At 43.0% G+C, this 17,306-nt stretch overlaps 1 protein-coding gene across 3 annotated transcripts in view; it reads right to left on the bottom strand.

The window, feature by feature from the left end:
• The window catches only part of ANKRD11 (ankyrin repeat domain 11), a 301,832-nt gene that overhangs the window by 75,546 nt on the left and 208,980 nt on the right, over positions 1–17,306 (bottom strand). For 2 of the 3 annotated variants that reach the window (XM_029074876.2, XM_001512676.6), the window contains one exon: positions 3,740–3,884. In XM_029074876.2, coding sequence (XP_028930709.1) covers positions 3,740–3,826 — 87 coding nt within the window. In that variant the 5' untranslated portion in view covers positions 3,827–3,884. Of the gene's footprint in view, positions 1–3,739; positions 3,885–17,306 lie in introns of those variants that run through there. The other variant, XM_029074877.1, reaches the window with a different exon arrangement.

Here is a 17,306-nt window from a genome sequence, read left to right as displayed (position 1 = left end):
AGGAATCTAGAGGCACTAACCTCTACACCTGTAGAGGGGGCTCGGGGAGGGGGGCAGCGGGCAGAAATTGGGGAAGAAGTAGCAGCTTAGACTGTGAGCTCCATGTGGGACAGGGTCTGTGTCCAATCTGATTATCTTACATCTACCACAGCGCTTAGCACATAGTAAACACTTCATAAATATCAGAATTATTATTAGTTGTGGCTAGAAACTTGAGGACCTGGCAGGACGGCCTGGCACGTGAATCACTGGCTTGTTTGAGCTAGAACTGACCTCCTCCTCACCAAATCCAACAGCCTCTACTCCATCCAAACCCCTTGTGATCTCTCAGCTGCCTTCGACAGCGTGAACCACTCCCTTCTCCTGGAAACCTGATCTAACTTTGGCTTCACTGACACTTTCCTCTCCTGGTTCTCCTCCTATCTCTCTGGCAGCTGTCTCTCTCATTTGCAGGCCTCTCCTCAGTCCCCAACCCTCTTAACAGGGGGAGTCCTCTTTTACTCCCCATCTACACCCACTCCCTTAGATAATTCATTCACTCCCATGGCTTCAACTACCATCTCTATGGGAATGATCCCCAAGTTTACCTCTCCAGACCCATCCTCAAACCTTCTCTGAAGTCTCACATTTTCTCCTGCCTTCAGGACATCACTACTTGGATGCCCCACTGACATCTCAAACTAAACTTGACCAAAATGGAAGTCATCTTCTCACCCAAACCCTGCCTTTCCCATCACTGTCGACAACATCAGTCAATCAATCATATTTATTGAGTGCTTACTGTGTGTAGAGCGCCGTACTAAGCACTTGGGATGGTCAAACAACAATAAACAGACACATTCCCTGCCCGTGTCGAGCTTACAGTCTAGAGGGACAAGCCAACATCACCATCCTCACTGTCTCACAACTCCATTACCACGGCATTATCCTCGACTTGTCTCTCTCATTCAACCCGCATATTCAATCTGTCACCAAATCCTGTCGGTTCAACCTTCAAATATTGCTAAAATATGCCCTTTGTCCCTAAACTGAGACCAGGCTAATCTAAGCACTACATATACCCAACTCGACTACTGCATCAGTCTGCGCACTGAGCTCCCTGCCTTTCTCTCCCCACTCCGGCCCATACCTCACTCTACTCCCCAGATCATTTTTCTAGAAGACTGTCCAGTTCGCCTCCTCACTCCTCAGAAAGAGTCTTTGCCCATGGACCACCGCATCAAATAAAAACTCCTTACCGCCAGCTATAAACCACTCATTCAGCTCACCCCCTCCTATTTTACCTTGCTGATTTCTGAGTATAACCTAGCCCACACTTTTTACTCCGCCATTGCCAACCTAATCACTGTTCTTGAATCTCGTCTATCTCACCACTGACTCCTAGCCCATGTGCTCCCTCTGGCCCGGAACTTTCTCCTACTTCACTCATTCAATCGTATTTATTGAGCACTTACTGTGTGCAGAGCACTGTACTAAGCACTTGGAAAGTACAACTCAGCAATAGAGACAATCCCTGCCCACAACGGGTTTACAGTCTAGAAGGGGCGAGACAGACAACAAAACAAGTAAACAGGCATCAATAGCATCAATATAAATAATTAGAATTTTAGATATATAAACATCAAAACAAGTAAACAAGCATTAATATAAATAGAATTATATGTACATATACACACAAGTGCTGTGGGGATTGGGGGGGGGGGGTAGAACAAAGGGAGCAAGTCGGAGCAATGGGGAGGGGAGGGGGATCACAGGAAAAGGGGGGCTTAGTCTGGGAAGGTCTCTTGGAGTAAGGCTTTGCGGGGGTGGGGGGGGGGGGGGGAGTGTCATTGGCGGATTTGAGGAGGGAGGGTGTACCAGGCCAGAGGTAGGATGTGGGCCAGGGTCGACGGCGGGACAGGCGGGAATGAGACACAGTGAGAAGGTTAGCACCAGAGGAGTGGAGTGTGTGGGCTGGGATGTAGAGGGAGAGAAGGGAAGTGAGATAGGAGGGGGCAAGGTGATGGAGAGCTCTGAAGCCAATAGTGAGGAATTTTTGCTTGATATGGAGGTTGATAGGCAGTCACTGGAGATTTTTGAGGAGGGGAATGACATGCCCAGAGCGTTTTTTTAGAAAGATAATCCGGGCAGCAGAGTGGAGTACAGACTGAAGTGGGGAGAGACAGGAGGTTGGCAGGTCAGATACTGATGCAGTAATTCAGTTGGGAGAGGGTGAGTGATTATACTGAAGTGGTAGCGGTTTGGATGGAGAGGAAAAGGCGGATCTTGTCGACGTATACAACAGACCACCATTCTCCCTACCTTCAAAGCCATACTACAGTCACATCTCCTCCAAGAGGCCTTCCCCGACTAAGCCCTCATTTCACTTACTCCCTTTCACTTCTGAGTCATCTATGTACTTGGACTTGTACCCTTTCAGCACTTGACAGTCACTCTCCCATCCCAACAGCACTTATGGACATGTCTGTAATTTATTTTAATGTCGTTCTCCCCCTCTAGATTGTAAGCTCCTTTTGGGCAGGGAAAGTGTCTACCAACTCTGTGGGATCGTACTCACCCAACCACTTAGAACAGTGCTCTGCAAACAGTAAGTGCTCAATAAATTCCCTTAACTGATTGAGTAAAGAGATCGAGATTAATGTCAAACTAGAAACCATTTTGGAAGGCTAAATGATTTTTTTAATGGTACCTGTTAGAGTTTACTATGTGTCAAACTCTGTTCTAAGCGCTGGGGTGGATACTAGTTAATCAGGCTAAACACAGTCCCTGCCCCACATGGGGCTCATAAGTCAAGGAGGAAGGGACAACAGGTACTGAATCCTCATTTTGCAGTTGAGGAAACTGAGGCACAGAGGTTGTGACTTGCCCAAGGTCTAAGAGCAGGCAAGTGGCAGAGCCAGTATAAGAACTCAGGTTCTGTGCTTCCCAAGCTTGTACTTTATCCACTAGGCAAAGCTGCTTCCCATTAAGACATGCATGAAGATATTTCATTTTATAAATATATTTCATATTACTTGGAGGTTTCCTCAACTTTCATAGATCACATTTAGAATGAATCCAAAACTTTAAATATTCACTCAGTCCAGAAACACTCCCAAAATTATGCACAGTTAGCAGTTGGATTAGCTAATACTTGCCTATGTGAATAAACTTCAGCTGTGTTCTTGGATCCTGGAGTTAAAGGGAAAAGTGCATTGGAGTACTGACCTAACCTATGCCCCCAAATATCTGATAAATAGGCTCAACAGTAAAACATTTCTTTAAAGATTAAACTGTGCCACACCCATTCTAAAATAAAGGATATATACTTTTTATGGTTACCTGCAGAGAGTGGATGAATACACATAGCCAAAATGGTTTTCAATTTAGCAAAGACCTAGTGACAACTGAAACTGGGTTAATGTGAATTTTCAGTGACTTGAAAATTTAGAGGCTTTATTCCTGGGTTTTCTCATGAAAGGAAGAAAACTCAGAATAGCAATCAATCAGTCAATAGTATTACTCAGTGCTTATTCCGGGTAAAGCCTTTACTAAGTGCTTGGGAGAATACAACTGAGTTAGTAATCATGATCTCTAACCTGGCAAAGCTTATAGTCTAGGGGAGGAGATGGGGGGTTAGACAGACATTCAAATAAATTACTAGTAGGGAGAAGCAATAGGGAGGTGGGGGGAGGTGGGGGGTGTCGAGGGGGTGGAAGATATTAGAGAATAAAAAAACATAGGCCCAAACATCAATTACCTTTTTCCCAGTTTGTTTCTCCACCATGTCGTTGCTGAGAGAGAAATCTTCTAACTGTGGTGTTTTAGAACACCCACCCTTGGGCATCGTTCTGCTTTCCTTACTTGATCTTCATTTATGCTGCCATTGCTTCATCATCAACCGTCTGTTTAATAAAAGAGAAAGAAGAGGTCAAATTGTCTCTAAGTGCTTCATTCATCCAAAACTCCCAATCTCACTTCCGATATATACTTGACATTTGAGAAAGTAGAATGAATGCCCAACAATGTCTTTCTGTTACTATTCCTGCGATCTAAGATGAAACTTCCCAATAGACTAGGCTGGATAAGGCACAGAATAATCCAGAATATCAAAACCTTAAAAGCACGGAAATTCCACACCACATTTCCTTTTAGACACAGTCTAAAATAAATCCAAGGGTAGCTTGACATTTTAAATTTGGAACTCTTAGAATCAGGTCAGGGCCCAGCTTGTTCTTTCAACTGCCTACTGGGCCTGGCTAATGCCTGGATGGCCCATACATTCCAACACCTGCCCACGCAAGTATGATTTCTACCCCAGACCCCCTTAGCACTCATCTACTCTTTCCAGGCACCCTGTCCCTTCAAGTTTCAAAGGCATGACCAACGTTGAACCTCTCCACGATGCTCCCCATGGCTGGCCTTGTGAAGTACAGATAAGTGAACAGTACTTTGTATACATTAGAGCTGGATGAAACCAATGGCCACTGGAACGGCTTACGATCAACCCACCCTTAATGTGACCTCATTCCTCATTAAGTGGGATGTCAAAAACTCAGCTTTTAAGCCATGGCTGCAGTGAAGGTAAAAACTATCCCCTCTGAGAATTCCAGGGCCTCTGGCAGAGAAGAAAGGTATAACAGCAGCTGTACACAGTCACTACCACCAATCCCTTCAGTTTCTGCTTCTACTGACCCAGAGAAGATAGCGGGACAGCCAATGGCAGTGGGGGCTGCACTTGACTATTAATGTTTACCCACTTTAATTGTTTCTGTTTGGATCCACATCAAACACGTCTGTCAGGGTGAAAGCAGGTCTGAATATTGCTTTAGTGTGTAGGTACCTTTCTAACTTCCCTGCCTTTTTTGACTTCTGTCCTCTGCCTTTTACTCCCTGTCATCCTCGGGCTAATGGTCTCGCCCCTGTAAGTCCCACCTCTCGTTCCTTATTCCCTCTGTGAGTTCCATTCAACTTTTCAGACATTTTGACATCTGCTTACCAACTATTCTCTGGGCTGTTTTCTTGTCTCTCTTCCTGCTAGCCTCTTGAATACCTCCTCTCCAACCTTTCTCCTTTCCAACCACAGCTCTCTCGCTGCATTTTCAAAGCCATTCTAAAATCACATCTCCTCCAGGAGGCCTCCCCCAATGAATTTCTCCTCTCTCCTGCTTTTATTTCCCCCTACTGCCTGTTCGGCGCTTCGTGCTACCCGAGCACTTAAGCTCTCCCAATCTCCTGAACTAATACATATCTTACATACCGTATTACTTAAGCACTGATGTACCCATCCTCTTTCTGTTCTTCCTCCAAACGATAATGTATTTTTGTATCTGAATTCCCGGCTAGGTCAGAAGCTTGTTGAGGGCAGGCATAATGTCTACTAATTCTACTACACTTTCCCAAATGCTTACTACAGAGCCCAATCTCAGGTGGCACTACTGACTGCCTTATCAACTTTTGAAGCCTTAACTTTCCCCCATAGGAGAGCTCATTGTTAACTGTTATATTGTACTCTCCCCAAGCACTTAGTACAGTATTTTGCACATAATAAGTGCTCAATAAATATGACTGAATGAATGATTGAATCCTTATCTACAACAGAGCGAAGCTTTAAGCAAAAAAAATTAACTGTCACTGGCCTAAAAAGGAGCAGAGACTCCACTTACCCAAATTCGTACTCCAAACATGCAAAGTTAATTTCCCACACACGACACTATATGGCCTCTCTTTCCATCACTTTTTGCCCTGGTCCAGACTTCCTGACCTCAAGAAAGTTCACTCACCCAGTATCACTTCTTTTCCCACTGTAGTGTAAAGGAGTTGGGCTGAGGTTTGACTTATCTTGACCATGCCCGGGTGCTGGGAGAGGACAAATTGGTTTTGGCATCAGGTAGAAAAAGGTTCCCCCTCAGGATCGCACCTGAAGAATTTTCAGTACTTTACCAGTCTTGCTATGGGAGAGAGAATCAAGGAGGGGCATACCCATTCCATTCTTAGCTTGGGGAGTGTAGAAGGCAATCTGCCACAAGTCAAAGCTCCCAGGTGCTGGGCAGCAGTGGCATGGGAGAGAGTCGAGGGTGCAGACTCAAGTTTACTGTGCGGAAGGAGGCAGTGGTAAACCACTTCCATATCTTTACCAAGAAAACTCTATGACTACACTACCAGAACGACTGCAGACGAAGGTGGGGTGTTCTGGGAGAGATGTATCCATGGAGTCGCTATGGGTCTGAGACGACGTGACAGCATAAGACAAGACAAGCATAAAGAAAGCTAAGCTGCAGAACTGGTTATCGCCATCTCAATGTCAACTACTAGCCTAATCCTACCCCAATTATCCTTCCAAGTGATATGGGAGAAAGCAAGAAGCAAAGAACAAATTGTGGCTCCTTAAGAAATCTCTTAGTATCTAATTTTCTCCAGGCCTATCAGTGAAAGTTATTCAGCCTGGCAAAAATTCTGGCCAACTTGAGGTAACTAAAGTGAAAATTCTACCTAACTTGACATTATTCTAAGTGACTGTCCCAGCACTTAGCACAGAGTAAGTACTTGATACATGTCGTGATTATTACTGGCATCACTTTCACAACTGCTTTGATATTCAGAAAATGTAGCCTGCTGTGGTAATGAGCAGAAGTCTGACCTGTTAAAATCGGAGCAAAGAGTGATGGAAGAAAACCAACCCCTAGCCATTCTCTTTATTCTTCAGAGGATTAGGGGTCTTTGGTGATCTAGGAAAATAATCTAGTTATTTCATTATCATCTAAAACGGAGCTGTAGCACTGAAATGCTACGTCGTATGCTTAATGATGATAACAGTAATAATGATCACTGTAGTATGTTAAGCACTTACTAAGTACCAAGCACTGTATTAAGCCCTGGGATACACACAAGATCATCAGGTCAGACACAGTCTCTGTGCCTCATACGGCTCACAGCTTAAGTAGGAGGGCCACAATAAGTTTGAGTGAACTGGCAATCAAATTGTGAAATCTTCTAATACTATACATTTCTTTAGAAAACACCAGAGGCCAATATTTTGGAAAGCCTTTCTATCAAGTATACTTACATTTGGGAACATGGCCCTTTATGCATAAGACCTTTTAAACAAGGAAACTCTACAAAGGTTAGGCGAAATTTCTCAACATCCACCAGCTGACCCAACACCACAAATTCCCAACCACAAGATCCAGGGTAGCTCCCAGATGACATACTGCTTATCACTCTACTAATCAACCAATCAATGGTATTTACTGAGCACTTACTGTGTGCAGTCACTTGATAGAGTTGGTAGATACATTCAATGCTCACAACGAGCTTACAGTCTAGAGGGGGAGATAGACGTTAATATAATATATAATTATATAATATAATATAATCTGGGACTCAGCTGTGGAGCTGAGGGTGGGTGAAAACACATTCGGTGAGTCAAACCTGGCACAGATATGAGCATGGCATGTTTATGGATCAGCTACTTGTATTCTTCCAGAACACAGAACATGGAATTTATACCTATTTCATCTACCCCTTTATTCTACAATTTCCTCCAAGTCACCACTTTAAGAAAATGTTAGCCTTACAAATGGCAGGCAGTTCTGCATCGTGTATAGACGCTGAGATGTGCATGCTTTGTGTAACTGAAGACTACTCACAAAAGATCTGCAAGTTTTGCCCCCAAACAGCTACTAGCCATTTATGCACATTTGTGCCATTTATAGAGAAAGATAATTTAGAAGTGGAAACTCAAACTACTCAAGATGAATCTGCCTTGTCATAAGATTGTGTGGAATATTAAATTCTCCTAAGACTAGAAGATAAGACAAAAATTCAATGTTATGGACCACAACACAAGGGGGGTTGGGGGGGGAATAGTATCTCTTCCTAAACAAGAAATACATCTATAAAGTCCAATATGGGACTCTCTTTCAAAAAGTCTAGATTAGGAAAGATCTAAAACTACATGTACTGTATAATTCATTCTTTCAATAAATGTTTCCAATTCACGTTATTTGGTAGACTGGATTGGGGTATAGACTTTTACATGTAGCTCTGAAAACCTGTTTAACTGAAAAAAGACCAAACGGATGCCAGATAAATTCTTCCCTTCTTTTGTTCATCTAGCTGACTCATTACACTTGGAAAGCTGGCTGCCTCTTCGTGTAAACAGAATACTGCCCTATTTAACAGCTTGGAAGGAATATTATATTTGCACAACAATTCTAACAATTTTCATTTCATTTTAGCATATGTGACCAAAAGCAATGGGCGAAAGCATAAACCGCATGATCTGTTAGGACAGGCGTATGATTGGGCTGGAAGTGAACTTCTGAACACTGCATTTTAAAAACAAAAAGGTTGTTAGCTACAGTATTACATGCATCTTGACTCCAAATGCTCAGGCTGAATTAGCACGCAAATCGCTCCTTCTACTACATTTATTTTAAGTTGGCTTGCCTAACACTAATATCTGTCTTGTAAACAAATAACTATGGTCCTATACTAAATGATTCCTTTTCCATCCTGAAAGGAAGTGGGAAATCAAGAATACTCTGCAACATTACATAATCCACAATACTTTACCAGAGTAACAAGAGAAACTATTTACATTTTGGCAGGAGGCCAAGCATGCTGCCCATGGTCTCCTACGATTCCTGCACTGTACCACTAAAACTCAATTATTCCCTTCGGAAATGGCAGCTGTTCCCAAAGGCATTTGCAAGTCTTTTATTTATTTATTTTTAACTGCGGTGTCAATGAATTCTTCCAGGAAAAGAGAAGAGGGGAGTCACATCCCTAGTGTGATATGCACATCAAAATGACTGTACTATGTAGTGATGATGCTTGCTATTGTACGGAACAACCTGCTCGCAATCAGCAATACCGCTCCCATTTTACAGATGAAGAAACAAACCAGCAGCAAAATGCTGACTTGCCCAATGTCACGGTGATTGAATATGAGTAGCAGCCCACAAACTCTTTTCTTGCAGTCTGAAACCTGCTGCTTAGCCCAGTTAACTGAGCCCAAGTCATTAATACTACCACTACTAATTGTGGTATTTGTTAAGTGCTTACTGTGTGCTAGGCACTGTACTAAGTGCTGGGGTAGATACAAGATAATCGGGTTGGACGCAGTCCCTGTCCCGCACAGAGCTCCTCATAGTCTTAAACCACATTTTACAGATGAGGGAACTGAGGCCCAGAGAAGTTAAGTGACTTGCCCAAGGTCACACAGAGGACAAGTGGCAGAGCCAGGATCAGAACCCAGGTCCTCCCGACTCCCAGACCCGTGCTCTATCCACCCGCTAGCAACTGAGAAATGAGTCAAGTAACAGCAACAGATTTAATATTTTAAAAGTAATTTTTAACAAATTTAGATCACTTTGGGGTTTTTTTTGTAAATCATATACTTCTTTTTTTAATGATACCTGCTAAGCACTTACTATGTGTCAGACACTATACCGAGCACTGGTGTCGATACAAGATCATCAGGTTGGACACAGTCCCTGCCCCACATTGGGCTCACAGTCTAAGCATGTGACTTGAACACTTTAGTTAATTCCCTAATACAGACACCCGTCCCCAGGATAGTGAGTCCACGGCAGTGTGGCCTGGTGACCAGACTCTGAAATTGGGAGTCAGGAGCCCTGGGTAATAGGCCATGCTTGTACAGTGCTCTGGACCCAATCGGGGCTCGGTAATAATAATAATAATAATAATAATAATAATAATGGTATTTGTTAAATGCTTACTATGTGCCAAGCACTGTTCTAACTTCTGGGGTAGATACAAAGTAATCAGGATGCCCCTTGTGGGGCTCACAGTCTTCATCGCCATTTTACAGATGAGGTAACTGAGGCACAGAGAAGTTAAGTGGCTTGCCCAAGGTCACACAGCAGACAAGTGGCAGAACTAGGATCAGAACTGACACCCTCTGACTCCCAAGTCCATGCTCTTCCCACTAAGCCACGCTGCTTCTTGATGGATTCCGACTGCCTCCTGTGTGACCTTAGGTAAGTCACATAATTTCTCTGGGCCTCCGTTTCCTCATCTGTAAAATGGGGATAAAATAGTTATTCTCCCTGCCTCTTAGGACTGTGGGCCCCGTGTGGGACAGGGACTGTAAATGATGTGATTATCTTGTATCTAGCTTTATTGCCATCGCTATTATGGCCGCTTCCCTATGCATTAAATAGTATTTATTGAACGCCTTTTGTAAACAGAGTACTGTACCAAGTTCCGAAGGGGAGCGCAATCATGAAATCAGACAGTTCCTCATCCCCAGGGAGCTTGCAATCTGGTGGACGGGGGAGAGGAAGGAATTGGAAATGGACATATAGGAAAGATTAAAGTGGTAAAACTAGCAAGGACAACGGCCAGATGGCTTGGGGATGGCAAGTGGCACTTCTCTTGGTTTGCGTGCCTTGGCAGGGGTGCCCCCGAAGACTTGCGTGACCGCTTCAGGGTGGAATTCTGCTTAGCCATTGCTTAGCCAAAGAGCCATGATGTTTCTCTAAATCTGACTGCTGTAGGGAGTGGGTGCTGAGGAAATGCTGACGACCAAGAGCTCCATGACAATAAAAACCTACTCGCCCACTAGTTGAATTAAGGGGTGCACCGTTAAAGAGGAATGTGCATTCAGTTCAGAGAGGTCTGCCCAGCACCTCCCCTCTGGTGGAAATCTGAAGGGTCACTGGAGTGGAAGACTCATTAACCAGGCTTCCATTACTATCCTTGGGGACTCACAGTGAACTGTGGCCCCTTCTAGCAGGGATTGTCTCTACTGCTGAATTGTACTTTCCAAGCATTTAGTACAGTGCTCTGCACCCAGTAAGCGCTCATCAATGCAATTGAATGAATGAAGTCCCCTACTTTCCCCTTTCCGTCCGCTCTCAATTGGGGAAGCAGCGAGACTCTCGCTGGAAAGAGCCTGGGCTTCGGAGTCAGAGGTCATGGATTCGACTCCCGGCTCTGCCACTTGTCAGCTGTGTGACTGTGGGCGAGTCGCTTCACTTCCCTGTGCCTCAGTTCCCTCATCTGTAAAATGGGGATTAAAATTGTGAGCCCCACGTGGGACAATCTGATCACCCTGTATCCCCCCAGCGCTTAGAACAGTGCTTTGCACATAGTAAGCGCTTCACAAATACCACCATTATTATTATTATTATTATTACTTTTGTGATGAAGCTAGGACCCAGGCACCTTAGCCCCAAAGCAGGTATCTATGGTAATGGCAGGCATTACCTGCCCCATTATATTTTCCTCCTCAGGCCTCAGAGCCCCTTCCTTGGACTGTGTCTCTTTCTGAAATCTAGAAATGAGGAAAGGGGAGGGGCAAAAGACTGAGATTTTTCTTCACGTGTTTGGTTTGTATTTTGGTTTCTGATTTTTAATAGCCATGTAGCAATCTTTTTAAAAAGCAGCTTCAGACAGGATAGCCTATTGGAAAAAGCCCAGGACTAGCAGTTAGGACACCTTGGTTCTAATCATGTCTCTGCCACCTGTCTGCTCTAAGACCTTGAGCAAGTCAGGGTAAGTCACTTCACTTCTCTGGGCCTCAGTTTTCTCATCTGTAATGAGGGGATTAAGACTGTGAGCCCCATGTCGGACAGGGACTGAGTCCAACCCAATACGCTTGTAACCACTCCAGTGCTTAGTACAGTGCCTGGCACATAGGAAGCACTTAACAAATACCATAATTATTATTTTTGTTTTCTGTGCCTCTGTTTCCTCATATGTAAATAGGATTTAAATACCTGTTCTCCCTCTCCCCTTAAAATGTGGGCCCCATTTGGGAAAGGAATCTTGTCTGATCTGATTGTATGTACCCCAATTCTCAGCACAGTGCTTGGCAAATAGTAAGCATTAAAAAAAAAATCATTATTAAACATTGGAGAATTAAAGGACCAGAATAATATTTCAGTGTCTTCACCATTAACATTCGATTTAGGCACTTATGAAACTTTTTGGACAGTGAAGAGCTGCAAAATGTGTTACCTGATTTTTATCTGTGAATAAACCTTGCTTAAAAATAGTGCGTAATTCAGAGCAAATGCTGTCCCCATTCAAAACGTCCTCGCCTTTCCAAAAATGCTTGGATAATCCAAACCTGGCAAATTCAGTCTCTCTTTCTGAGGAAATCAGAATTTGAAAGTAGCAAAGTTTTGCAGAAGGTAGAAAATGGAGATGGAAGGGTTTTTAGGGGCAAAACATTTTACTCTTTGGAAAGTTGATTAGTGAGCTTGAAAGCGTAATTGTTTGGCATTAGCAAGCTTAACAGAGTATGGGAATAGCAGCTCCATTTTGGGAACATCTAATGGGAAACTGCTTATTGTGAACACATATTGAACCATTTCTGATTTTGCAAGACTGATGCTTTGTTTTCAGGTTGGTGATCTAATAGACCATCATATGTCTGGAAGGCAACTATTTATAATTTTGAGAATCAATCTCGTATTGAAATTGACATTTACAATCCCTAGATGCCTCAGGGAGCTACCAACCAGCCCCTTTCCTTTCCCGGCTACCAAAAGGTCTCCAGGACTGCCTTCCAACCTTTTGCTGAGGTCAGGATGGCACAGCATGTGAAGCAGGGACAGGGAGGGACTCCTGTGGTCCCTGCCAAGCTGTTGGCAATGGACTTAAGTCAGACATGTCATGTATCAGATTCTGTTCCTGAGGAAGACTCTTCACTGCTTGCGGAGTAAAGTGCCAAGCAGCAGGATCTGTAGTAATGATAATGGAGTGAAGGAGTAAAAGAAGGGCTATATTTGGTATCAGTTTAGTTCTAGCAGCCCTAATTCAGTTTAAAAATGACGCTATTCACACTTATGATTGAGTTTTAGAGGAAGACAGCAATAGAGAAATGATAGTGGCTAAAAACAACTTGGGATTAAATGTGGCGAAAAGTACTGGGGATGTTTTGATTCTGTTCCCCTTTAGATTTTAACGGCAAGGTAAGTGGCATTTAGACAGCAACAAAAGCCAGTTCTTCTCATCCTGGGACAGCTGGCTCCTCAGCTGGGGAGATCTTGGGGAAACAAGGAAAACAGAGCAAGAAAACCCTTCTCGAATGTGCCCCTGCCCAATCCTCCACCCTGACCTCCCTCCATTAGACTTCACTCAAATCCATATCGGCTGAAATGGCAACTTTAGAACCCATACTTGACTCTGGCACCCCATCCCCTTTAGGAGAACTTCTCTAAGGACTCAGTCTCGGGGTGATCATGCCACTATTAGGCAACTTCCTTCCTCCACCCATCCTCTGCCCCCCAACATGAAGGAGACGGAAATGAAGAAGTGATTAAAAAAAATTATTATTATTATTATGGTATTTGTTAAGCGCTTACTCTGTGCCAGACTCTGTATTAAATGCTGAGGCAGATATAAGCAAATTGCGTTGAACAGTCACTACCCCATGTGGGGTTCAGTCTCGGTACCCATTTTACAAACGAGGTAATTGAGGCACAGAGAAGTTAAGTGACTTGCCCAAGATCACACAGCAGACAGTGGCAGAGCTGGCACCAGAACCCATGACCTTCTGCTCCATCCAGTACACCATGCTGTGCCTCTAAAATATAATAATGTTGGTATTTGTTAAGCGCTTACTATGTGCAGAGCACTGTTCTAAGCGCTGGGGTAGACATAAGGGAATCAGGTTGTCCCACATGGGGCTCACAGTCTTAATCCCCATTTTACAGATGAGGGAACTGAGGCACAGAGAAGTTAAGTGACTTGCCCACAGTCACACAGCTGACAAGTGGCAGAGCTGGGATTCGAACTCATGACCTCTGACTCCAAAGCCCGTGCTTTTTCCACTGAGCCACACTGCTTCAAAATATATCAAATGTATCAAAGTGCTTACAATAGATTCTACTAAATGCTGGAAAAGACACCTGGACATTGAACCAAACATGATGCCTGGCCTAAAATCTCAAAAGGAGGTGGGGAGGGGAGGAGGGAAGGAGGAAAGAGAAGAAAAGTAAAAGCAAACAGGTCTCAGTTTCTTCATTTGTTAAACGAGGATCAAAAATATCTGCCTATCCCATCCTCAGAGCCCCACATTGAGTCTGGGAGAATAATATACATTCTCTTAATTTATCAACCCATGGAATTATTATTATTATTAACAATAACAACAAGGCTAATGATAATTGTGATATTGGTTAAGTGCTTACTATGGGCCAAGCACAGTTCTAATTGTTAGGGAAGGTATAAGGTAATCAGGTTGGACACAGTCCCTGCCCCACAACAGGGCTTACGGTCAAAGCAATAGGGAGGGAGAACAGGTATTGAAATCCCATTCTGCAGATGAGGAAACTGAGACCCAGAGTAGTTAGGTGACTTGCCCAAGGTCACAGAGCAGGCAAATGGCAAAGCCAGGATTAAAACCTAGGTCCACTGACTCCCAGGCCTGTGCTCTTTCCACTAGGGTATCCACTTCTCTAATTATTTTTCACTTACATGACCTATAACTTTCCCTTCTTGCCCTCCATTAAATTTCAAGAGATTAGAGTAAGAAAGAGACACAGACATACACCTGGCATACAGATTTAGACTTCAGAAAACATATGGCCTTTCTCAGGCAGTCATAATGGTTGAACTGTGTATTACAGAATAATAGAAACCTATTTTGTAGAGAATGGTGGTACTGATGGAGTTAACCATAAAGCATATTTATCTGCACTATTTTACATCCCTTTCCTTTATAGGCACAGCTGTGCTGGCTACCATGCAATTCACTCAAAGAAAATATGAATGCACATTAAAGTGACAGAAATCCTGGATTATTTTTTTCCACAGATAATATGCTATCTGGGAAAGTAAAAGTCTGCAAAACTTTATAGACTTAAGCACTGAGAAAACACTGCCTTCAGAACCAAAAATATGAAAATATATACCAGCTGCAACCATGAGAAATGTGTCAGATTGTGTGAAAACACAGTGAGACAATGCCATCGTACATTCATAAACACTTTTCCATCGGTTATCTTATCCGACCCTGTTACCTTGGGCAGGGAATGTGTCTGTTTATTGATGTATTGTACTCTCCCAAGCACTCAGTACAGTGCTCTGCAAAGTAAGCACTCAATAAATACGACAGTGAATGAATCTTAGTTTGTCCCTGAGATTGGGTATGGGCAGATATCATCCCATTTTACAGAGGTTAAACGTAGTTACAAAGAAGCTAAATGACTGAATTTAGTCAATCAGCTACAGGATATGGAACAGCTATAAAAGTGATGAAGGGAGTGTTAGTTTGGTCATATTCTTATTTAGCTGGGAACATTAATTGTAGTATAATGGGTCACTATGGTAATATCATGACCGATTGATAGACATTTGTATTTATGGTTAAAAACCACCTAACTCTCCTTCTAAGCCTTAACCAAAAAGCTTTGTGGTGGATTTTTATAAAACGGAGTCACGGGTAGGGAGGATATAGGGGGACAGGAGAAAATACTGGGGGACAAGGTCTGGGAGAAGGTGACCCTAAAAACACCAACTGATGACAGTTGCCTAAGGATCACCTCCACATGAATCACCTGCCAACAGAAATAATAATTACGGTATTTGGTAAGCGTTTACCTTATGCCAAACACTGTACTGAGCACCAGAAACAGCATGGCCTAGCGGATTAAGGCACGGGCTTGGGAGCCAGAGGACCTGGGTTCTAATCTCAGCTCCGCCACTTACCGGCTGAGTGACCTTGGGCAAGTTACTTAATTTCTCTGTCCCTCAGTTTCCTCAACTGCAGAGTGGAGATTCAATATCTGTTCTCCCTCCGACTTAAACCATGAAGCCATGTGGTACAGGGACTGTATTTGGCCTGAATAATTTGTACCTTACCCAGTGCTTAGAACAGTGCTTGACACCTAGTTAGTACTTAAATACCATAAAAAAAGCCCTGGGGTAGAAACAAGATAATCAGGTCCCAAATGGAGCTCACCATTTAAGTAGGAGAGAGAACAGGTATTGAATATCCATTTTACATATGAGAAAACTGAGCCAGAGAGATGTTTAGTGACTTGCCCCTTGTTACATAGCAGGTCAGTGGCACAGCAGGGATTAGAACCCAGGACCTCTGACTCCCAGGCCCGTGCTCTTTCCACTAGGCCATGTCACGTCCTTGAAAGACAAGGGATTTTTTAGACTGCATAAGTGGTTAACTTAATTGTGAATGAAACTATTTAGGTTAATATAGACAGAGTTAAAATTTTAATCACATTTCCATGGCAAAACTGACTGAAAAACAGACACTACAAATTATTTTTCTTCCTCATCAAGAACGAAAAAAACCTCATTGCGAGTTTCAATGAGATCCTCCAGGCCTTGGTGGAATTGTAAATATTAAGTGAAAATAATAATTTGAGCTTTCAGGATGAAAAACATCTTAAACAAATATTAATGATCCCTACCACTCCATGAAGCAAGCATTGGCATCATGGGGAGAGAGGCAGAGTAATAAGGGATCTTTAGATGGTTGCTAAGCATTTGAGAAATGAACTCTGAATTCATGTCCCCACCCACCTCTCTGCCCATTAAACCACTATATAATGTAAATCAAAAGATGGGCAGTCAGCTTTTTGTCCCTCCATCAAGGAACAAATTTAAATTAACAGTATTACATTCTTCGATAATCCTACTTTGCAAGAGGCCATCAATCTTCACTAATCAATGCTGACCACGGTTCTCCTTCCCTCCATGCTTTTGATCAGGTTCTGACTATCTAGTAACCCAAATTAATTTGTTTACTATTAAGAAAATGCATGATGTAACTAGAAGTGCAAAAAGGACATTTTGGTCTAAAATTTAACTCTCTTTGCAAGGCCCGAACGGACCCCCCTTTCTCTTCGTCCGGCTTTCTTGGCCTTCATTTCTTTAACTCAATCTCTTTAAGTCTTTAAATTAAAAAAAAATCTGTCTTGTGAACTACTCAGGTTGAGTTTTTCCACCAGAAATGGCATTTCTCGCATACAGTTGGATAACAAAATGGCTCCCTTTCTGCAAGGTATTGATTGGTAGGATTTACTCCTTTTTTAGCAGTTGGCATATCACTGGGTGGTGACTGAACAGAGATGATCTTGCTGGGTGAAAAAAAATCTTTAGCCTAATTCTTAACTGTAACAGGAACCTTCGAATGGCTCAAATCTATACTTTATTGATCCCTCTAGCCAAGAAGTTTTTTCCAAGGCAGTCAGCATCTTTTCAGTAGCTTTTTGGAAGTAGCTAAGAAAACGAGGCTTGGTCATTTCTAAGAGACCTTAGGGGAGGAGAAGGTTAGCATGGGGTGGAGCCATGTTTTGAACAACTGATCACTAAAATTACTATTT

This window comes from Ornithorhynchus anatinus, chromosome 11, assembly GCF_004115215.2.
Source record: "Ornithorhynchus anatinus isolate Pmale09 chromosome 11, mOrnAna1.pri.v4, whole genome shotgun sequence".
NCBI classification, from domain to species: Eukaryota; Metazoa; Chordata; class Mammalia; order Monotremata; family Ornithorhynchidae; genus Ornithorhynchus; species Ornithorhynchus anatinus.
This window is presented reverse-complemented; position numbering and strand designations above follow the sequence as displayed.